Source organism: Salvia miltiorrhiza, chromosome 2 (assembly GCF_028751815.1).
Source record: "Salvia miltiorrhiza cultivar Shanhuang (shh) chromosome 2, IMPLAD_Smil_shh, whole genome shotgun sequence".
Lineage (NCBI taxonomy): Eukaryota > Viridiplantae > Streptophyta > Magnoliopsida > Lamiales > Lamiaceae > Salvia > Salvia miltiorrhiza.
Genome location: NC_080388.1, coordinates 36863475 through 36886612, shown reverse-complemented (window position 1 = coordinate 36886612; position 23138 = coordinate 36863475). Strand labels below are relative to the sequence as shown.

The 23138-nt window shown below is 38.2% G+C and overlaps 3 protein-coding genes and 1 long non-coding RNA gene across 4 annotated transcripts; 1 reads left to right on the top strand and 3 right to left on the bottom strand.

The window, feature by feature from the left end:
- Nucleotides 1-4990: 4990 nt before the first annotated feature.
- LOC131012231 (taxadiene 5-alpha hydroxylase) lies at nt 4991-6735 on the top strand. Its single transcript, XM_057940141.1, has 3 exons — nt 4991-6019; nt 6158-6348; nt 6431-6735. Exons 1-3 carry the CDS (start codon nt 5071-5073, stop codon nt 6725-6727), a joined length of 1437 nt encoding a protein of 478 aa, XP_057796124.1. The 5' UTR covers nt 4991-5070; the 3' UTR covers nt 6728-6735.
- Nucleotides 6736-6879: 144 nt separating this feature from the next.
- Nucleotides 6880-8355, bottom strand: LOC131012236 (phosphatidylglycerophosphate phosphatase 1, chloroplastic/mitochondrial-like). The gene is made up of 5 exons (XM_057940152.1): nt 7716-8355; nt 7576-7653; nt 7434-7507; nt 7260-7367; nt 6880-7117 (listed from the first exon to the last, which is right to left on the bottom strand). The coding sequence occupies exons 1-5, from the start codon at nt 8014-8016 to the stop codon at nt 6911-6913; spliced, it is 768 nt and encodes a 255-aa protein (XP_057796135.1). The 5' UTR covers nt 8017-8355; the 3' UTR covers nt 6880-6910.
- Nucleotides 8356-19040: 10685 nt separating this feature from the next.
- LOC131012252 (uncharacterized) lies at nt 19041-19724 on the bottom strand. Its single transcript, XR_009097249.1, has 3 exons — nt 19636-19724; nt 19176-19229; nt 19041-19094 (listed from the first exon to the last, which is right to left on the bottom strand). It is a non-coding gene; the product is annotated as an uncharacterized LOC131012252 (long non-coding RNA).
- Nucleotides 19725-20002: 278 nt separating this feature from the next.
- Nucleotides 20003-20966, bottom strand: LOC131012243 (membrane-bound O-acyltransferase gup1-like). The gene is made up of 3 exons (XM_057940160.1): nt 20857-20966; nt 20283-20407; nt 20003-20202 (listed from the first exon to the last, which is right to left on the bottom strand). Exons 1-3 carry the CDS (start codon nt 20917-20919, stop codon nt 20115-20117), a joined length of 276 nt encoding a protein of 91 aa, XP_057796143.1. The 5' UTR covers nt 20920-20966; the 3' UTR covers nt 20003-20114.
- Nucleotides 20967-23138: the final 2172 nt, after the last annotated feature.

Genomic DNA, 23138 nt, shown 5'->3' with positions numbered 1-23138 from the left:
ACGTCGGTGCGGTGGGACGAGAAAAACGAAGGAGGACCATCCTCCTCGCCACTACTCACAGCGGTGTCGTCACCGCCACACAGAGGTCTGTCCACGTGAGATCTCCGCTGGTAGTTGCTCCCGCTCCGGCATCCAAGCCCACCGCTAGAAACAAGCGAGTCATCTGCCCTCTCACGCTGGACTCCAAGCCCGAGTCGGTGGGAATGTCACCGAGGGACAGAGGCATCTCTGATCTGAGGCGCGATGCAGACGGCGAAAAGCGATTGGGCGCGGCACACTGGCCGGCGAGCCCCGAGCCGTCTGTCACTCACGTCCTCTGCATCGGCTTGGGTCGATGGCAATTGCAGTAATCGACGAGTTGCAAGAGAGTTGAGATTATCCAAATCCAAGGGAAGTCCACTGGCATAAGTGAGGTCGTCGCAGAGAAGAGAAGGGAGGGGCGGCGCACGCGGCGGTGCCGGAGGGTTTTGCGGAGGGGGGGTGAAGGGGTATACCCCCCATTTTCGACCTTGGCCCAAATACACCCCCAAAGACTATAAAAAAAGGTACATTTAAACCCAGCCAGTTAACGGTGTTAGACGGCCGTTTAGAGCCTGGGTTTAAATGTACCCTTTTTATTGACTCTGGGGGTTTATTTGGACCAACATCGAGAATGAGGAGGGATACGCTCTAGGGGTGTCTTGTTTATGGGGGCATTTGTACCTTAAACCTTTAAATATTACTAATGTGGAGCAGTTTGTTGTTGACTATTTGATGGCTAAAGATCAATAAAAGGGAAGTTGTCGACATAAACATATACTCCCTCCGTTTCACAAAAATATGATCAATTTGTCATTTTGGAGTGTCTCACAAAAACGTGAATATTTCCATTTCTGTACGTCATTTCCTTATTTTTCATTCCTCCTTTTTATACTTATTCACAAAAAAAACCATCATGGCCCCTTATTACTTTTCCTCAATTAACTCATTACTCTCACAACACTTTATAAAGTGAGACTCATTTTTCACTCATAATAACTCTCAACTAATATTTATTAAGACATGTGCTACTCTCAATTATTCATATTTTCGTGAAACGGAGAAAGTATAACTTTTATTACAAAGTTTCCTTATTATAATACCTCTATGAAAACAGAACAATAATTCATGTTAAAACTCATGGCGCAATGTGCGATGATGTAAGTTGTCATGAGCCTACATTCTTTCATTTTAGAGTCTTTTCGGCCCTTTCATTTATCTAGTTATTTTTTTCGGCATTTTCATTCCATGTCACTTGCTGTATAAACAATTTGTTTTAGAGTTATCGTGATAAATAAATAAATAAAAAATTAACTCTATCCCAAAATCCACTTGGGACCTAGTGTATTACACTTTGTGTCTTCTTTTTAATTTCAAATTTTTATTTTTATTTTAATTTTTTTCATTAATCTCAATTTTGTATGCTTTACTATAATTTTATAAATATTTCATTTTTTCAATGAACAGAGATTTCTTGAGGACTGGCGATGACGCTCTCTTCTCCCTCGCTAACCCTAGCCTCATGACATCCTTAACCGCCGTCGCCGCCGCCGTCCGTTCTTCCGGCAGATGGCTTTCACGGTCGTCGGTCCAGATAAGGGGGGACTCAATCTCCCCTCGGTTTCAGCCAATTTTGAAGCACCTTGATCTCAATCTACTTATTCATCCCTTTCTCCGTTTCAGCGTTCTCTGTTCATGGGGTCGGGATCTTCTGCCGGAGCAGTTGCAGGTCGGCCGCGCTCGCCCGCTGCTGCTAAGGCTCCGATCGGTTCTATCGTCCCTACTTCTGTAGTCGACAACTCCTCCAAGAACCCTAACGCGCAGGAAACTAGGGTTTCTTATGCGATTGCCACAGGCAAGAAGACGGATCTGGCAGCGCATAACTTCCATGATCTCAAGCCCACGAAAGAGGGTGATCAGTTCTCCCTCAAAATACAGATGGATCTTTATCTTAAGGAAGTCAAGGAATTCGAATTTGCTTTGACGGGGCGCTTGCTGCTTCGGAAAGGTGATAAGCCTCGATCAACTATGGAACTTAAACTGGAGCTTCAGGACTTATGGAGTTTAACCTCTCATTGGCAACTCATTCCGTTGGGAAAAGGTTATTTTACGCTCCGATTTACTTCGGCAGCGGACTTTACGATAGCAAAGGCGAAAATGGTTTGGGAACTCTCAAAGGGGCATCTCCGACTCCGTAAATGGACCCGAAATTTTGATCCTTTTAAAGAGAACTCTCCTTTGGCGAATGTTTGGGTTCGCATACACTATCTGCCAATTGAGTATTGGAATCCACAGGTGATCTCCGGGATTGGACGGTTTTTGGGTCATCCTTTGAAGATTGATAGAGCGACGGTGGGGCACGAATTTGGGCAATTTGCACGCATACTAGTTGAAATGGATATGTCTCACAATCCCCCTTCTTCTCTTCTGATTGACCGCGGGGATATTTCATTTTACGTTGAATTTGTCTTCGAAAATTTACCGCTCTACTGTGATAGTTGCAAAATAACTGGTCATGCACAGGATACGTGTCGGAAAAAAAGACGTGTAGAGCCGGCCTCTAAGATCGACTCTACGATTGTTGAAGACGTGCCTGAACTACCAGATCCGAAGACACTGCCTGGCACTGAGTGGCAGGTTGTTGAGAGGGGAAAGAAGCATGTGGCTTCAATGGATCTGGCCGCCGGGGCGCAACAGCGTTCTCCGGGGAACTCCTTTGCTCTTCTTTCGACGGAAGAGCAAGAAATACAGCAAGAGCAGCAACAACTCCAGGTTGTTTCGGCTGTTCAGGAGCTGCGGCCTCATAGTCCTGATTTGCCAGCTGCGGCGACGGCTCCGGATGACAAGGGGGATGATATTCAGCAGGCTGGGAGCGATGTGGAGGTGGACGAGGAGATTCAGGTTGAGATGCCGGATGGAAGCGCAGCTGAGGTTGCTTTGGGGAATGACCTGACTTCCTCAAATTTGGACCGTGAGGCTTCGGTTCTTGAGACAAGCAGCGGGAATGAGGATGCACTTGCGGCAGCGGGAATCACTTCTCATTATGGCAAGGTTTCGAACACTACTACGACGGATGATTTTGCTAGTCGTCTAGGTAGGTTAGAGGAGCAAGTTAACCAGGGCATGCAAATGCTCGCTGAAAATGTGACGCCTAAGAGACGGGGCCGTCCTCCGAAGGGGATGGAACGTCCACGTGTTCCACAGAGTTCAGAAGATACTATAAAAAATCGCCTCAGGAACGCAGTGGAAATGGGCTATAAGCCTAGAGACTTTGTCATTGATCATGGCAGAAGTGCTAGCATGCAGGTTATGAATAATATCGCCAACGGTAGATGGGCTATTGAAATGGAGTTGCAAGAGCAGCACACAAATATGGATTTTCCTTTTTACTAGTTAGTTGTGTGTTTAGGGTGTTGAAGCCTTTCTGGCTTGTGAGTTCTTTTTCGTTGTTTTCTTGATCTCTTTTTTGAGTCCCGATCTCCTAGTCTGCGTCTTTGTGCTTTCATGAGATCATTTTTTCTTTTCCTTTTATATAAAACCGCATTTTAATATAAATATTTCATTTTTATTAGTTAATATTTTATTATTAGGGTTGATAAATACAAAATTAGGACATAAAAACTTTAATTTTAATTTCAAAATTTTGAAATTAAAATTAATTATTATTCATAATAATATATATAATATATTTATTTTTATAAAAAAATTAAATAATAAATATAATAGCTGGACATGATGACACACAAAAAAATATGGATTAGTGAATCTCATCCGGAGTTATCCAACTAAACTCCGGATGAGATCCTTTCTCCCACAATTTACTGTGTCCCATTCTTAATTTTTTTTTATAATTTTTAGTTGTTTTTTCTTAAATTTTAACTTATTATGTTTTAACATAATTTTAAGATAATTAATTAGCGTTCACTCATCCAATTAGGGTTTATAATTAAATTTTTATATTTATTTAAATTAATAATGATTTTTTTTGGGTTAATTAATTCAAAGGTAGTATAATTTTTAAAAATTTTAATTTTAGTGATAAGTATTACTTAGAGTTTATTATACAATATAATAATTTTTATCTTAAGAGAAAACAATTAAAATTTATTATAAATTGAAAGTGGGACAAGATGGATGGAACACAATAAATTATGAGACAGAAGATCTCATCCGACTTAACTCGACTATCCAAACATTCAAGTAACTTATTGATATAATATAACTAGATCTAACATTTGAAATATTGTTAAGATGTACGATCTTACAACATCCTTCAATTAAATAATATGCTAAGGTACTAATCAAGAATCCAGATTCTTACAGCTCTTTGAAAGGATTTGGGCGGTGCATTCAATCTTTATTTTGAGGCTAATTTTGAACGATATTGCCATAAAAATCAAGCAATACAATTAAATCCATTTAGGATGTTATTACATCAATTGATACCTTTGCAGCTTCAACCTTGTTGTCACATACTTAAATAATCAAATACAGATCCACAACTTCATCTCTTTCAACATTTTTTAATCTCTCAAATTCTGGGTTCGGCTAATTAATTAACCATTTTCTGGGTCAACCATTTATTTAATCGTTAAATAATTCTTCAACTTAGGAAACCCAGTATTAAGTATTGGACGGAGCAGATATCTAGGGATTCTCTGTTGATTCAGAATTTCCAATCCTTATTTGACTAATGGCAGTACTTATTTTAAAAACGAATCGTTGTTTAATCAGCTCTAGCTATTTCAGATGTGTGCTTTTAATTACGCTTTATATTAACGATAGAGTAGATTAGAAGAGAAAAGCAAAAGAAACATGGGATGTTTATTTATGATTGCATGATTCGCCGACCTTTTTTGGTCGATAGGTTGACCTAATTAATATACTCATGCTTATTAATTTTATATCCATGCATGGAGTGCGTGTGCGTGTATAAATAGCAGATTTTGTTGGGATTAAGACACAAGTGATTGAGTTTATTTATTTCTTTTGATTTGTTGTGAATCTTGTGTGTAAAATTAAAATAGCCAGGAGATTCTTCTCTGAATATCAATGGATGTGGAGGTGAGTTTCTCTGTTGCTGTTATTGTGATTGTGTCTTTAGCAGTAGTGGTGATGATGAGAAGAAGGGCGGAGCGGCGATTGGCGCCGGGGCGGATGGGTCTGCCGTGGATCGGCGAGACCATAGATTTCTACAAAGCGCAGAAGAAGAACAGACTGTACGAGGATTTCATCCGAGCGCGGATGCTGAAGCACGGCCCCACCTTCAAGACGAGGCTGATGGGGCATCCGACGGTGGTGGTGAGCGGCGCCGAGGCCAACAAGTTGTTCCTCTCCAACGAGTTCAAGCTAGTGGTGAGCTCGTGGCCGTCGTCGTCCGTGCAGTTGATGGGAGTGAACTCCATCATGGAGAAGCAAGGGGAGGCGCACCGCTGCCTGCGTGCCATCATCGCCACCACCCTTAGCTCCTCCGGCCTCGACAATCTCGTCCCGAGAATATGCACCACCGTCACCATGCACTTGGACACATACTGGAATCCTGATGCTGGGACTGGGGACAAAACTCTTAGTCTCTATGGGCTAACAAAACTTTTGACGTTTACTGTTGTGCTGGAATGCTTGCTGGGGATTGACGTCCGACCTGGGATGCTGGAAATGTTCGAGAAGGTTCTAGAAGGGGTGTTCGCCGCCCCTTTCAGCTTCCCCGGCTCCAAGTTCTCCCGGGCCAAGAAGGCCAGGAAGGAGATACAGGAGATGCTCATGGAGATTGTTAGGAATAAGAGGGCCCAAATGGAACAGCAAGAGAGTGAGAGTGATGGGGGAGGGATTCTGCTCTGCAAATTTGTTGCTGCCATGATCCGCGGTGAGATTACTGAGGCCGAGGTGGCTGATAACATCGTGCTGCTCGTCTTTGCAGCTCACGATACCACCTCCTTTGCCATTGCCATGACCTTCAGGATGCTGGCTCATCACCCTAACTGCTATGCTCTCCTTCACAAAGGTATCAATTTCACCACTAACTCCTTTCTTTTGCTGGTAAAAAAAGAAAAATGGGGGAGTGTTGTACTCGCTGCATTTTAAACGTCATGTGAAAATTGCAAAATTCTGATAAATGTTGTGTTATTTACACACAAAACAGAACAAGACGAAATCATGCGCAGCAAGACCGGAGCAGACGAAGGTCTGACGTACGAAGACACGAAGAAGATGAACTACACGTGGCAAGTTGCGCGCGAGAGCATCAGGATTTTCCCTCCAATTTTCGGGTCTTTCAGAAAAGCAATCCAAGATATTGAATTCGATGGATACACAATCCCCAAAGGCTGGAAGGTAAGTGATCAATTCATGATCGAGAAACAACATCAATATTTCCTTATCAGCTTAAAAGATTGCCCTTTTCTCTCATCTGCAGGTGCTGTGGACAGCATACGGAACACACTATGATCCCAAGTACTTTGAGGATCCGTTGAGCTTCGAACCGGGTAGATTCAACGACCCGGTTCAGCCATTCGCGTACGTTCCGTTCGGTGGAGGGCCAAGGCTGTGTGCAGGATACCAATTGGCAAAGCTCAACATACTTATATTTGTACACTATGTTGTGACTAGGTATAATTGGACACTAGAGAATCTTGACGAGCCAATTACAGTAGATCCTCTCCCATTTCCTTCTCAAGGAATGCCAATTAGGATATCTCCCAAGTCGCAATGAATACATTACGCGTGTGTTCTTCATTTATTTATTTCATCACTACATCCATAATTATGAGACTGTGATTTCCTTTATACAATATGTCTCAACTTTTAAAGTATTACAAATCGATACACATACAAGAAATATGCAAGCACGTTCACACCATCATCAATATCGAAAGCAGACATAGAAACTTCATCATTAATCAAGAATGCTGGAGTTGGTCCGAATTTTTTCAAATATCCTATTACCCACAAAAACAATATCATTTTGGAAACCATATTCATAGATGACTATGAGAGTGGTATATCTTTTACACACACCATAGAATCCGGAACAAGACTGAGTGGTCATCTTCACTCCACTTTCAGACCATCGTTTTACAAGAGCAACCTCAAGAAGCCTCACCTGCAAATATTTGTCTCACTAATGGATACTATTCTTGGAGGGGAATGCAAAACCACTTAAATGAGTGGAAGCAAGTAATAGTAATAGTTGTGATATGAAACAAAGCAAGTTAAGGTAAGGAAAATGGGTTGAAGCGACCAACCTGCCTAACGATCAAAGGTTCCTCTGCAAGACTCAAGGATCCACTTAGTATTGTGAAAAACCCATTCCTATTCCCATAAACGATATCTGTAAAAGGACGGTCCCCCACCTGTGATCCACGCAACACTTTAGCCCAAATCAAACAAAACAATCAATCAAGAAAATAGGATCCCACCATAACAAGACTAGAGGATTCACAACCAAAGAGCTCTTCAATTTCTTCAGCTGATCCCGCAGGCTTCTTCGTTCCTACAATTTTGATACGCTACTCGATCATGGCAACTGTATTTTCAAGAGATAGACAAAAACATACTTACTGTGCCTTATCACTTTGATCCCAATAGAATCCTCGAGAGCTCTAGCTTTCTCACCATCAGGGTCATACTCACTCAATCCTACAAATACAGACCACTCAACAAAGAGAATACAAAAAAATCTTCAAAATCAATGAAATTACCCGCAGAGTTACTGAACACGGCGACATTATCGCCGAACAAAGATCTACACTGGTCTATCGACGAGCCCAGGGGTGGCCACAAGCTCAAAGAGTAAGGAACAGTAATGGTGTTATCCTTATCAAAGACGACGCCTTTAAATCCCCTTTTCTTCAGCTCAGCCCAATCGATATACCTTATGTCAGGCACACTGACATGCGGGATCGCCAAATGCTGCTCTTTCGACACAATTCCCACGGCGCAAGCGATGCCTTCAAGGTTGATTCTCTGCCCCAAAGCAGCTTTCAGGTCAGCCCACCACATGTTCGGCAGAAAGTCTCAACCAAAACCCCTTGTGCTTCTTCTTTGCCTTTCTCTTTGATCGGGGTTTGCAGATTCTAGCGCATAGGTTGAATTACTGGAAAAGCTCTGGCCTTTTTCATTTCTGCCCTACTATGAATATTTTCTGGTGCGAGGATTCTGCTTCTGTTACTCTTATGAAAATTACAGTTTGTGCGAAAAGATTTAGGGATTCTGAATCGAGAACTTTGTTGGTGGGGTAAGTTGGAGAAGAGATGTTTAAAAATCAAAATATCAATATGCGGAGTATATTTTGTTCCAATACTAAATCCAAATGAGATCCTACGTCTTACAATTTTTGTTGTAAATTTTAATTTTTCTTTGATATTAATTTAACTAGAACGATCTCCCGTGCGATGCACGGCGAATATCGAAATTAAACGACATCAATTACTCGATAAAATTATGGATTTGAAAACGTAAATTTTCAATGTATAAAGTGTAATGACAATTATAGTTATTAAATACTTAATAATTATCTGATAATGAAAATTAGCATTATACTTTATTATAATTATAAAGTATGATGCATCATAATAAATAAATGATTCACAAATATAAAAAAAATATTTGAAATTATATTTTTTAATATATATACTAATTTCATCTACAAAGTTATATTAACATTAATACAAAAAACTTATTTTTAAAAAAGAGTTACATTTAAACTATTATAATTTAAAAACTATATGTAAACACAAACAGATGATATTTACTTATTTTTATCTAAAACTACAAAAAAGAAAAAATGAAAAATAATTAAATTAATATAATAGAAAAAAGTAAACATTCCATTAAAGAGAAAATTAACACTCATTAAAATAGAGAGGAAAGAACAAAAGAGGAAAGATAAAAACTTAAATAATCACAACTTATTCATTCTAAATTAATTTTTTATCAAAAGAGGAAAGATAAAAGATTTTTTGTAGTAAAGAGAGAGAGAGAAAAATATATATATAATAACAACAATTATTAAATTACAATAAAACAATTAGGATATAATAACAACAATAATAATAGTGCAAAAAAGGAAGAGATAAAAATATAAAAGAATAGAGAGAAAGATAATTATCATAAATTTTTTAATTATAATAACTTATTTGTTTCAAATTCATATTTTATGATTTTTTTTTTATACCAAATTAAATATCTTATCATTATCTTTAATTTAAGATACATATAGAATATCTTTTCATATATCAATTTTAATTATTTTTTTTAAAGAAAATCACTCAAGTATGAAAGAGAGAGAAATTGTATGAAAAAAAATAGTGAAAAAACAAAACGTGTGATAGAGAGCGGAGAGCGAAAATGTGGAAAAAAATGCATAATTGGAGGAAAGAGAAAAATTGGCTGGAACAAAAACTGGTGTTTCATATATATATATAGATATATAGATATAGATAAGAGTTTACTCATTCAATTAAAGTTTATTATTATTTTTTATATTTATTTAAATTAATAATGGATATATTTTCGTTAATTAATTTAAAATTAGGGTATATATTTTTAAAAAAATTAATTTTTAGTGATAAATACTCTTTCCGTCCACAAAAATGGTGTGTTTTCTCTTTTTAGAAACTTCCCCTTATATTTTAAACTTCATTCATACTCCATATTTACAAAATATTCACCCTTTACTTTTATAATTTAGTGGGTCCAATATTATCATTTGTGGGACCTTTCACGTTTCAGCACTAAAATCTCATTGTCCAACTATTTTATTAAAATCTCTACCTCTACTTCACCACACACTCTTTGTGGATGAAGGGAGTATTAATTAGAGTTTATTATATAATAATACTATTAAGTTTTATAAAAAATAATTATAAAATAGAGAAATTAAAAGTGAAACACGATAAATTATGAAACAAAGGATCCTATCCAACTTTTTTTTTTAAGCGGAATCCATGAAATCTTATTACGAAACATCATTCCTTACAAGATCCTGGATCCATCTCGAAAAAACTTGAGTCCAAACTACCGATGACTCAATACTACGCGCATGTTACGCAAGACTATGGGCTACAACATTTGTCGTTCTAAACATATGACGCACCCCCAATAAACAACTCTCACGTGCCACTTGAAGAATGTCACGAATGTCCTCCGGCAGGAAATTGCGATCGTCTTCCGGCCCCGCCATCACACGAGCAGCAAGAAGGGAGTCCGTGAAAATAGTTATCGGCATCAAATCATCCTCAATACTCGTCGTTATCCCATGCACAACAGCCATCACATCCGCTATCAAAGGATTCGAAGACGGCCCAATTCTTTTCGCCATGGCTAACCTTATTCTGCCTTCCTCATCTTGAATCACAATTCCTACTCCAAAAATTCCCTCGCGCACATCATGTAACGCATCTACATCAACATGATAAGTTCCTCGGCGAGGTTTCTGCCACTTCATCAACCCCTTTTCAACACCCATGATGGTTGGTAAGGAAAACGCTAGTTTGGCAGCTTGGAAGGCTTCCCAAGCAGCAATACTATCAGCCTCCGACGCAACTTTAGTCTACTAATTTCCATCATGTTTCCACTTACATAGCATAATCCAAATTTGCCACAATAAAATAGACCACAACTCAAACTCCTCTCCAGTCCCCACTAAATTCTCGCCTTATACACCATGCCAAACTGACCAAGTCCAGCCCCCTGCCTCGCTTCAAAATCCTCTAAAAACGTGACGTCTTCCTAATATCCTTAATGGTTGTGCAGAAAACCATTGCATGTTCCGAAGTATCCAACCTACTCCAACACCTCGTACACACCCCTTCAACCGGAACATGATGACTCTTCAAATTAGCATCCGTTGGTATAAGATTAGAATACGCCCGCCAAAGGAAAATCTTTGTCTTAGATGAAATAGAAAGATTTCATACCAGCTTACTCCACCATTTCGGATCCTGTTCGCTCATGTGCAAATGTTCATCATAAAATCCAATCTTTGCTAGATAGGCGGACTTTACTGTGAAATCCCCCCGCGCCTAAAACTGCCACCGTTCTTCACCTATACCTCCATGTTCACCAACTGGCGTCTTCAAAACAGCCTCAGCAGCACCAAGCTCAATATGATGGCGGACTTTTATATTATCCCATTTTCCATCAGCAGTCAAAAGCTTCGCCACTCTTATCTCTTGATCCTCCTCATTCCCTCCAGTCTTCAAATTTTCCCTCTGCCAACTTGACACCCATTTATCCTTAAACACTCGAATATTGAGGCCATCACCCACTCTCCAGATTTTGCCTTTTTTGATCAAGGACCGACTCCAAGCCAAGGATCGCCACACATATGACGTATCCGTCCGCACCGGAGCATCCATAATGTTCCCGCTGCTGTAGTATCTCACACGAAAAACCCGAGCAACAAGCGATTGCGGGTTTCTGATCATCCGCCAAAGTTGTTTTGCTACAAGGGCTTTATTAAAACTTTTTAGATCCCGGAATCCTAATCCACCATATTCCTTCGGCTTACATAAACTCTCCCATTTTTGCCAGTGTAACTTCCTCTTCTCTTCCTTATCACCCCACTAAAAATTTTCATAAAGACGATTGATATCATCACAGATGCCTTCGGGAATTTTGAAACGTTGCATGGTATATGTTGGAATCGATTGTATCACAGCCTTTATGAGAACTTCTTTGCCACCACCTGAAAACTCTCGGTTATTCTACACCATTAACTTTTTCTGCGCCTTCTCTACTAAATATCCAAACTGAACCCGCTTTTGTCGCAACGAAAAAGCCGGGAGTCCCAGATACTTCTGAACTGCCAACCCAGCCTGAACCCCCAATGCAGCAAGAACTGCCTCTTGATGTCCTTGATGAGTATTAGGACTGAAAGTAGCCGAAGACTTATTAAAATTAATACTCTGACCAGACGCTCTCTTATAAAGTCCCAATGCTCAACTATTAGGGATAAAATTCACTCCATGTATCTTTCTCTCCGTCTCAGCTCGCCTCATCATGGAAGCCAAACCTTGAGCACACATCACAAATAAAAATGGGGATAAAGGGTCCCCCTGCCGAATTCCACGAGTTGGCTTAAGTTCTCCATACACTCCTCTATTCAAGAGAAAACTAAAAGAAACAATCGGACGTAGCTCATAATAAGCTCCCTCAATCTTTCTGGGAAACCCATATGCCTCCAAGTAATTCCATTCCACCCGATCATAAGCTGTGACGCCCCAATTTTCTTATTAAATAAAAAGAAGTACTTTGATTAAAAATAATAAGATTTCAATATTTAAATAACTAAAACCTAAATCCAACTGAGAAAAGTAAATAAACATCATAAACTGAGTCTTTATTCCAATTGAAAATAAAATGTTATTTCTTTTTTTATCTTGACCATCATTCGCCCTGCCTCGCATCGCCCGAGCCATCTCCTGAAAATAATATTGTTTTGGGGTGAGTACAATAAACTCAGTGGGGTGCATTTATCCATATTATAAGAATCACAACAAAATATAAGTGCAAAAAAACTGTCTGCTCTTTCATATTACCCGAAAGCAATAACTTTCTGTCTCTTAGCACGAAGGCTATATAACTTTCTGTCTCATATAGCCCGTTGGCTATAACTTTCTTTCTCATATAACCCGTAGGCTATAACTTTCTATCTCATATAGCCCGTAGGCTATAACTTTCTTTCTCATATAACCCGTAGGCTATAACTTTCTGTCTCATATAGCCCATAGGCTATAACTTTCTGTCTCATAGCCCGGAGGCTCTGCCTGCTTCTCACACATATAAATTGAGTAAAACGTATAATAAGGATAAATGTTAAATGCAACGTTATAACCCCACCTTAACCTTTCTTGGATAAATCTCGCAATTAAATAATTAAGCCTTGCGCGCCGTTCCTAAAATGAATTATAAAATCATAATTAAAATATGCTAAAACAATGAGTGCACGTAATGATGGATCTATAAAAAGTATATTCTTAATACTTATAAATAAAATAAAATAAAATAGAATAAAAATTAGAATACTTAAAAGAATATACTTTAAAATAAGCACACTTAAAAACAAGTATGCCTATATATATATAAATCCAGATCGCATATTTCAAATATATGTATATAGATTAAAAAAAATGATTGCTCAACTTTAAACAATTCAAATAAAAATACTAATAAGTATTGCCTAATAGATTATATACGTACAATAGCATAAACTAGGTCAATTCAAATAAAAATACTAATAAGTATTGCCTAATAGATTATATACGTACAATAGCATAAACTAGGTAATCATTACATACACACACACACACACACATATATATATATATATATATATATATATATATATATATATATATATATATATATATATAATACACTTGCAGTAGCATGTTGGGAGAAAGAAATTAAACAGAAATTGAAAAGTATTGCTTATAACTATATATATACGAAAATATGACACAAAGCAAGATGAGGGAAATAGAAAAAAAAAGAAAGATGTGCCATATTCATTAAAAATAAGGTAATGGCTTAGTGGCAAAAGAAAAGAGATATTGTCCTTCTCTTGGACGAAAAAGAACAGCAACCATAGTAATAGAAAAGAAGACGCAAGAAAGAGATTTTACCTCACTCGGTAGAAGAGTTTGGTGATTTGTGAGTGTGAGGAAAAGAATAAAGAGTGGTGATATTTATACTAGAAGGCAAGGGTTTATTTTGGCAGATGAATCAATCAAGAAGAAATCTTACCAAAATTTAGATTTAATAAGAAAGGAAAAGTAAATTAGGGTAAATCTTACCTAAAATAATAATAATAATAATAATAATAATAATAATAATAATAATAATAATAATAATAATAATAATAATAATAATAATAATAATAATAATAATAATAATAATAATAATGAATGCTTAGAATTTATTATAATTAAAATGCTCATGCTCATGCAATATCTAGGCGCGACTTATAAGACTTAAAATTTAAATAGCAAAAAATTAAAGAATTTAAAAATTTTGTAGTTAAAAATATTTTGGGGCACTACATAAACATTGCTCATATCCAGTTTGAAAGCAACCATACCTTCTTTTTGCTACGAATCTAATGTTGACATTCAAAACTGATAAGAATATTATCTGTAATTTGCCGGCCTTTGATGAACGCACTCTGCGTTTGATCAATTAATCTCCCCAAAACCCCTTGAAGTCTATTCACAATAACCTTGGAGACTATTTTGTACGACGTATTGCATAGGCTCAAGGGTCGAAACTCCGCCACACTCTCCGGTTTATCCACTTTCGGTATTAGACCAATGAGGGTGTCATTCCACCCATCCACTCTTCTGCGCCTATTAAGAATATCCAACACTTCCTTAGTGATAAAATCACCCATAGCAGGCCAGAACTGCTGAAAAAATCAGGCATTAAACCCATTCGGACTAGGTGCTTTAGTCGAGTGCATGTCAAACATGGCCCTCTTAACCTCCTCCGTATCAAAAGGCTTATTCAGAGTCTCATAATCGTCGTCTGAATCCTTTCCTCAATAGTATTAACCACCTTGTTTATATCATTAGCGCTGGGATTCGAAGAAGTAAACAGCCGCGCAAAATACCTCTGGATAACCTTCGCCTTATCACCATTCTCGTCCTTCAACTGCTTAATAGTATTCTTCTTCCGCCTTTTTGAAGCTTGATCATGAAAAGCACGTGTGTTTCGATCATCATTAGCAAGCCAATTCACCCTCGCTTGTTGTTTCCAATGGCGCGCCTCCTCCTCCACCATCTTTGCAATCTTTCTAGTAATCTCGAGAAATCTGCCTCATTGATTTTGCTGCCCACCATCTTCATCATCTCATTCCTGTCTTTCCTGAGTTTCGCCACTTCCTTACCTAGAGCATCGTACTTCTTACCTGCCCATTTCTGCAGAAAAACTCGGCACCTTTCCAGCTTGGTAGAAAGATCTGGTTCAAAACTCAGCGAAGACCATTCACATAAAAAATCCGGCACAAAATTTCTCTCCATAAACTATTTATCCTCAAAATGAAAATGACCCTTTCCCCAACAAATGATAGGTTGTCGTTCTTTCTCAAAACTACAAAAGATGGGCCGATGGTCAAATCTAAAGTAACTAAAAACCCTCACCTCATTCCAACCAAACATGCCTTGTCATTCACGGTTAATCACAAATCTGTCCAACCTTTCAAACATCATAGCTCTCTCTCTCTCTTATTACACCAAGTAAATTCAGTATTTGGTTTCTCGAACTCGTGCAACCTGCAATACATGACAGTTTCATGGAAATCTTGCTTCTGCCGAGGTGGAATCCCTTCCACCCATCTTTTCAGAACTTGTGAGGATTTCATTGGAATCCCCCGCCACCATCTATGGGACACCATGCATCCCATTTTGATCACTCAATCGCTTCAGTAAAGTCCATGAGAACCTTCTGTTCTCGGTCTCAGGACTTCCATAAAAATCAGTCAGCCTAAAAGACGTCTCTCCCATATGCACCATGCAGTCCACGTGCCCCTGAGAATAGGAAACTATATGGACATCCCACGGTTGTTTCCACATGATCGCCAAACCATCACTCTTGCCCCTCGCATCCACCGTAAACAAACCATCATATCCCAACTGCGTTTTCCATCGTGTACATTTGCTAGTAACGAGTTTTGTTTCACACACAAAAATAATCCCCAAGGAGGTTGCGGTGATTAAACACCAAAATTCATGGAATGCTTTGGGGTTTCCTAGTCCCCTCGCATTCCAAGCTAAACAACTCATTGCTCTCAGCGGGGCTACGCCACAGCCTCAGCCGTTACATTTATATCATCTTCCTCAGACAAGCGTGGGTGTTTTGATACAGGGGTCTCTATACCCACCTCTAGTATAGAGTCCTATTTTCTTTTCTTTTGGGACTTTCCAGCAAGTTCCACACTCGGGCCATCAGTCACTCTTTTTTTTCTCCACTCCCTCACCAGTCCCCCCACGACCTCATCTCCCTCGCGCTGCCCCTCTCCCTTCCGTACTCGGGCTGATCCCCTACCTCTACGACCTCCTCACCTCCCTCTTCCCTCCTCTTGAATAGTATCCTCCCTAGCTCTCCTCTTCCAACTGGTCTTACGAGCACCGTCACCCTCACCTCCCTTGCTACATGTACCAGTCTCCACAACAATCTCCCTCACCCCTTGGTCCTCAGCTTCCGCTCCACCCTCCATCTCCATCTGCATAAACCCATTTCCCCCCCCCCCCTGCTCCTTCCATTTCCCCTCATCAGTCCCTCCCTTGCTTATACTCCTCTCCTTATCCCTTGTTGGTGTCTTCTCAGTTCGGTCCTGTATGATACCCAAACTAGGATTATCCTTGTCACGTATATCCATCCCAGTGCTACTACTCGTGTCTGATTGTTTGCTTCTTACCCCCGTCTCAATCTGGGCCTTATTTATAACCTTCATTCCATCCTATTTCCCCCTCGAGGTCAGTCTTGTCGAGTCACCACTCTCTCCACGACTCTGACTCGAGGAACAGGCTCCTCCAGTTGCCAGGATCATATGGGGACTGACCCTCCTACAAGCCTCGAATGCCTTTGGTGCCATAAGCCATGTACCATATTTCAATTCCTTATTACCCCTTGTATGTTCCTCGCAAAAACGTAGCAGATGGCCGATCTTTCCACATTTAAAACAAAATTTTGGTAACTTCTCATACAAAAGAAGAATAATAGAGCCCTCCATTGCGTCGTCAAGCAGTCAACGCACGAAGCGTTGGAGAGGTTTGTTTAGGCTCCAACAAACCCTAACTCTTGCAAAACGTCCCATGCACAGCCCCCTACTCCCATATCAATTTCAATAACTGTTCCAATCTATTCGCATATTCGTCTCACCACATTCAGATGCATACATTCCACGGGCAGGTTATGGCATTGGATCCATCCCGTAAATGTCTCAAATTTAACTTCTGAAGGGTTTTGAAAACCCTCTATCTCAGCAAAAGACAACAAATCCTTGAAAAAAGTGCCAAGGGCCATCGTGTAACGCATGCTTCTTGTCCATAATAGAGTTGAACTGTGCAATAAAGAGATTGGGCCCCACAATCTCCACATCAACCCTTTGTTGCGTCTAAAGAATAATCAGTAACTGTGAGAGCAATAAATCACGATTTATTTGCTTGCAAGTGAAGATTCTTCCCACTAGACATAATTTAGTACTGCTTCGTAGGTTCTCCGTAAGCGTGGCAGTGAGAGCCACATTAGATTTATCCGACTCTTCTGCCAATTTTAGTTGATCCACAAGTCGTTGGATTTCCTCGGGATCCATGTCCAATCCCTCTCCTAGATCAGAACAATGCTCAAACTCACTCACTATCCCTTCACCAGATAGAAGAAACTCTCGCGTGCGGCTGCGAACGACTCTTTTCTCAGAACCCTAGAAAAACCCTAGAGCGTCTGGAAAAATCTTTTCAAGGCACCATCTTATCCAGCTTTATTCATGTAAGAAGATATTTAAGTATTTTTACGTATAACTCTGATTGCAATAGTTTATATTTTTAGAAAAATAGTTTGAAAATTACTCTAGACAATTAATTGTTATTATATTAACTAAATAATATAATTTTATTCCACAATACATTTACAAATGGGTCCTAAAAGCCGTAATAATAATTTGAGGCGAATTTTAGATTAGTCATACAAAATAGTGAAAATCACTAGTTATTCCCCAAACATAATTTCAATAAATTATAATTAAAATAAATGTTTTGGACAGAATGACTCCGCCCACTACTAGAAAAACGCTCATAGATAACGGATAAAATCCGTTATCTATGAGCAAAAAAACCGTTGTGTATAGTGGTGTTATCTATTCTATACGTCATACACAACGGTTTCAAAACCGTTATGTATAGTAGCATAGATAACGGTACGATGCGTCATACATAACAGTACGCATCCGTTATCTATAAAGGGTATACATAACGGTTTTTCACCGTTATGTATTTAGATTTTTCCGTTATGTATTAATTTTTTATTTATTTTTTTATCATAGTTAACAGTTTTTTGCACTTTTTATAACGGTTTTAACCGTTATCTTTGATAGAATACATAACGGTTTTTCACCGTTATGTATTAAGATTTTTCCGTTATGTATTAATTTTTTTTTATCATAGTTAACAGTTTTTTGCACTTTTTATAACGGTTTTAACCGTTATCTTTGATAGAATACATAACGGTTTTTTGCACTTTTTATAACGATTTTTTGCACTTTTTATAACGATTTTTGCAGTTTTTATAACGATTTTAACCGTTATCTTTAATTAGAATACATGACTTTTATTTTGTTGTCTTTTTCATTATAGATAACAGTTTTACATGTATTAGATGACAGTTTTCCGCATATTTTTCATTTATTCTCAATTTTTTCTTTTATTTATATCTAAAAATCAATAAGAAAAATTCAAATAATAAAATAAGATTGACAAGATAATATTAGCATATATAACATAGCATCCAACAATTCGAGCTACACAAGTTGCCTGTTAATACATGTTTTACTACATGCGCATGTAGTAAACATCACATACATTTCTGTCTAACAATTCTCCCACCATACAAGCACCAGCTTCTTAATATCGCCCAAATAGCAGCATCTTTTCCATGGACTTATCATGGAACCTTCTATTCCAAACTCATCTAGACTCTTCAGCGCTGCCCGATTCAAGAACCTACAGTTACACCAAAACATATGGCAGCATGCAAGACATAGATGGATACATGAAGTATAAGGCACATTTAATCTAAAAAGCAGACAACAAAAAAAAGATTGGGCACGAAAATCACCTTAGCCCAGGTGCCGCACTCATTTAGCTAAGTTCATTGCCCATTTCATCACTGAAATCTGAGTTCCCACCTGCTCCCCTAGCAAACAAACAATATAGACGCCAAGCAATTAATGAATAATTATATTACTTCAGTCTGTTCAGAGCTTCAAGCCCATCACATGCAAGCAACACCAAGGAATTTACAGAAGATGCTAAACCTTGAAGACGTCTCCATTGAGCAGCTTCACGCATTGCTTTCAGCTCTATCTGCAAATATAGAACATTTTTCTGCAAGTATAAACAGCAGGAGGTGTCTAACAGACTATCATATCATGGAGATACTGGTACCTGAAATGCTTCTCGTTCCTCCTTTTCCTTTAACTTGTCATCTAGTGCTTTTCGCTACAAAAAATGGTAATAGATTAAGATACAAAGATTAATTAAAAATCATATACTTAAAACATCAAGAAACATGCATATGGTTTTAGTTATTCGTAAGCAAAGAGGCAAAAACTAGCTTTATACAATGCATTAATTTATGAGATTCTGCAACACTAATGTACTTCTCTCATTTCCTGTGTAGTTAGAAGCATATAAGCACAAAAAGTCTTCCACTTTGTCCAGAGGTTTAGGCAAGTGACAACGAATAAGAAGCATTTTATTTCCGAATCAATTAAATTTCCAGCGGTTCAACGCATGTACCAAACTATTCACAAGCACAGCACAGATAGAAGCAGAGATAAATAAAATAAAATAAAATAAAAATCAAAATGTTATTACAAAGCCATAAACGTTTAACAAACCTCACCTTCTCAGGATCCTGTAAATCTTTAAATGCTTTATTCAACTTAACAAAAGATTGGTGAGCTTGAGGATGAGAAGATTTGTCAGGATGAAACCATTAGAGACAACTTCCAATACCTAAACAATAAAATATCAGCAAACAACTTCATCCAGAAAAAAATAATGTATACAAGTCAATAGAGCAGGAGAAGATGTAAGAATGGCCAAGTGAAGAGAAAGCAATTACTAAGCACTGCAGTTCCACCTTTAGTACCCAGCATAAGAGTTTGAGCCATGCCCACTTCTAAGTCAGATGCTACTCAACTTTCCAGAAAGAGACACACACATGATGGAATTCGTATTCAAATCACATTAAGTGATAAGCAGCTAGGAACTCTTCATAAGTTAATTAGATTTTTCCACATTTCACAATTACAAAGACTAATTTCAACAGCTAGAATACAGTAGAAGTAGGTATTCACAGAAGTAGAACTGCTTTCAGTTTTAGGAGAACCAAAGCATATTAAGAGCAGAACTTACACCATATCCAATGATAAAGATGTCCATTGGAGACAATTGTTTCCACAAACCACTGCAGACAATAATTCAATTTCTCAATGTATAAAGTTTAATACCGCCTTGTTATAAATAGCTATAAATTTAAATGCTTACCTAATAGCAAAGGCATTATAGTAAAAGAACTGTGTCATGACTTCCATTAGTGAAAGACAAAAAACCCATCGGAATCCATACCAAGCAATATCTCGGGATGAGTATATGTTCTGGGGAGAATCCAACTGCCAGAAATTTGAAAATATATTTATAAATACCTTCTAAAGAAACCATTCATAATTGTAGGATACGGTTTGTGCAAAAAAACATGTGTTAATTTGGGAATATTAAAATTAAACATAGGCAATAAAGGAAAGAACAAAAGAAAATGGTACAAGCAAATTCACCATGTGTTGAAGAGAATTTGGCATTGAGCAGTTGTACTACATTACTCTTTTGTTTAAGTATCCATGTCCTACTCTTCTGGTTAACAAAGGGGATTAGTGTATGAAGGAACCTTTTAATGACAAATCACTATGTAACATGTACCCCAATGCTATCAAGTTAAAAAACAAAATGGATATTCAAGTAAAAATATTCATTTGGAACACAATGTATAAAAATACAGATTGATTTGGTGCTATTTTTGAGCAAATTAAGACCTCATTAAGTTAGGGTGAATGCCAGAACAAACCTGCGAGGCAAATGCATTGAAGCTAATGATTGGTCCAGCAATGTAAAGAGGAGCATAAACCATATAGCACAAGTATATGGGAAATGAGAACTTGTCATTTGTTACTCTTCTTTCCTAGAAAGATTAACAAATGCAGCAATTAGAAAAAGAAAACAAAGAATAGAAAAAACAAATAATGTTTCAGGTAATGCTAAATAGGTAGCTATGATGTGTAAACTATGCTGACAACGTGACTGTCCAAATAATCTTCATCTCACCTTTCTTTCTCAAGTTTTGATTTCAACCTCATCCAAACTAGATTTGATCTCCGAAGAAACATTGTAATCAGACTGGTCTCAGTAACAGTATGAAGAAATGAAAGTGATTATGTATGAGAACGTGTTTCATTCTTACAATTGAGGAAAATCGAATAACAAAGAGATAATTCAAAAACTTGAGCAAAATAGCTTGACAAAATTAAAAAATTTGAGCAAAATAGCTTCAGATAATTTAAAAAATTCGAGCAAAAGCCCTAATCTAAATCATATTGTTACCAACAAAGTTCAAAAATTAGGGATTTGGAATGAGATTTGCGTAAGGGATGAATAATTAGGGATTCTACCTTGGTGGTGGCTATTGTAGAAGGCGGCGGCGACATCGGCGGCTCCTAGGGTCTGCGATTGAGAGCTCGACCGGCGACAGCTGCTAGGCCTAACGGACGGAGAGAGAGAGACGGGTGTGGTAGGTGTCAGACGGAGAAGCAAAACGCCCGATCTGCTGTTGCTGCTGCGAGAAGAGCGGCGTCGGCGAAGGAGAGGGGTGGTCTGCTCGTGCTCGGTGGAGGGGAGAAGGGTGCTCCGCCGCTCGATCTGCTGCTGCGAGAAGAGCGGCGTCAGAGGCAACGCGATGCAGGGTGGGTGGGGGCAGGGGCGGTCACTGACTCACTGGCACCGGCGTCCGGTTGCTCGTGCAGCGTCGTCCGGCGCGGCGTCACCGGGGGGAGGCGGCGGGTGTGTTAGGAGTATTGGAGCAGAAGCTTGAAAATCATATTTGGAGTTAGGTTTCGAATTTTACCTAAAGTATAACAATTAAAAAAAACTTTATTAAAAAAAGAAAAAAAATAATGTTAATACATAACAGTATTGAGAGGCGCATTTCTTAACGGTAAAAAAACTGTTGTAAAAAAGTGTTAATAGATAACGGTTGGCTTAACGGTTGGATAAACCGTTATGTATGTAACTAATAGATAACGCTAAAAGATAACGGATTACATCATACTGTTATCTATTGTTATGGATAACACTACATAGATAACGGATTTCTTCAAAACCGTTGTCTTTTCTAGAAAATGCGCTCATACATAACGGTTTTTTAAAAAAACCGTTATGTATGAAGTGTTATGTATGTGAAATTTTGTAGTAGTGGCCCCTTCTTTCTTGTATGTAAAAAACACAGTCTCTCTCTTTTCTTACTTTTGCACTCCCTTTCTCTCTCAAACCCTAATCCCCTGAGGCGCTGCCACCATTCTTTCGCATCATCATACGTGGATCGCATCTTTCGCGAAGTCGTGACTCTTGACTTAAGGGGCGCATCATGGGGTTAGGTATGATGATGTCGAAGATCATATCTTCCCCCGGCGGATCTAGCACGCAGTCCACTAGCACCTCCCAAGTTCCTCACTCACTTGCTCTTTAGGCTAAGCTCGCCACATTGACTGAGGAGCTAGAGTAAAGAAAACGGAAAAATGAGGATATAAACCATAAGATTGAGGAGATGTAGATGCAAATCATGCACCTCATGCAGATATATCGACCTTCCTCCTTGAATGCCTACGATCAGTCTCACCCTAACCTTTGATTAGTTCGTTTTATTTAGACACTACTAGATACATACTTTGAATACTTTTATCATGAATGTCTAAATTTGTGGACATATTTGCTACTTTTATGCATTTTGGATTTTCAATGCTATTGTTGTAGTTTGATTTCGTGTTACTTATTTTGTTAAACAAAATAGAAAAATAAAATAATAATAATAAAAAAGCATAATTTTTTATTTAACGATCGAAAACTACTTTAAAAATAAATGTATATTTAAAAATAAATGTCAGTCGTTAACTAACGACTGTCTAAGAAACGATCGTTAAATAGCAAGGACAATCAACGATCGAAATGAAACGATCGTTATCTAATGACTGTACGTTCGATCGTTATACTTTTGTTATGTCATAAATATCCGACGAAAATACAGTATTTAAATACCAAAAAAATGGTGGTTGTTTTTTAAAAAATGGTTGTTAACGT

Excerpts from the sequence above, each read along its gene's own strand:
- LOC131012236 (XM_057940152.1), bottom strand. The coding sequence starts at position 8,016 with ATGTGGTGGGCTGACCTGAAAGCTGCTTTGGGGCAGAGAATCAACCTT. Across the intron at positions 7,508-7,575 it reads GATCAAAGTGATAAGGCACA|GAACGAAGAAGCCTGCGGGA; the intron begins GTAAGTATGTTT and ends TCAAAATTGTAG. Across the intron at positions 7,368-7,433 it reads AATCCTCTAGTCTTGTTATG|GTGGGGGACCGTCCTTTTAC; the intron begins GTGGGATCCTAT and ends CGTGGATCACAG.
- LOC131012231 (XM_057940141.1), top strand. The coding sequence starts at position 5,071 with ATGGATGTGGAGGTGAGTTTCTCTGTTGCTGTTATTGTGATTGTGTCT. Across the intron at positions 6,020-6,157 it reads CTATGCTCTCCTTCACAAAG|AACAAGACGAAATCATGCGC; the intron begins GTATCAATTTCA and ends CACACAAAACAG. Across the intron at positions 6,349-6,430 it reads CAATCCCCAAAGGCTGGAAG|GTGCTGTGGACAGCATACGG; the intron begins GTAAGTGATCAA and ends TCTCATCTGCAG.
- LOC131012243 (XM_057940160.1), bottom strand. The coding sequence starts at position 20,919 with ATGGTTTATGCTCCTCTTTACATTGCTGGACCAATCATTAGCTTCAAT. Across the intron at positions 20,408-20,856 it reads TCAATGCATTTGCCTCGCAG|TTGGATTCTCCCCAGAACAT; the intron begins GTTTGTTCTGGC and ends AATTTCTGGCAG. Across the intron at positions 20,203-20,282 it reads TATAATGCCTTTGCTATTAG|TGGTTTGTGGAAACAATTGT; the intron begins GTAAGCATTTAA and ends TATTGTCTGCAG.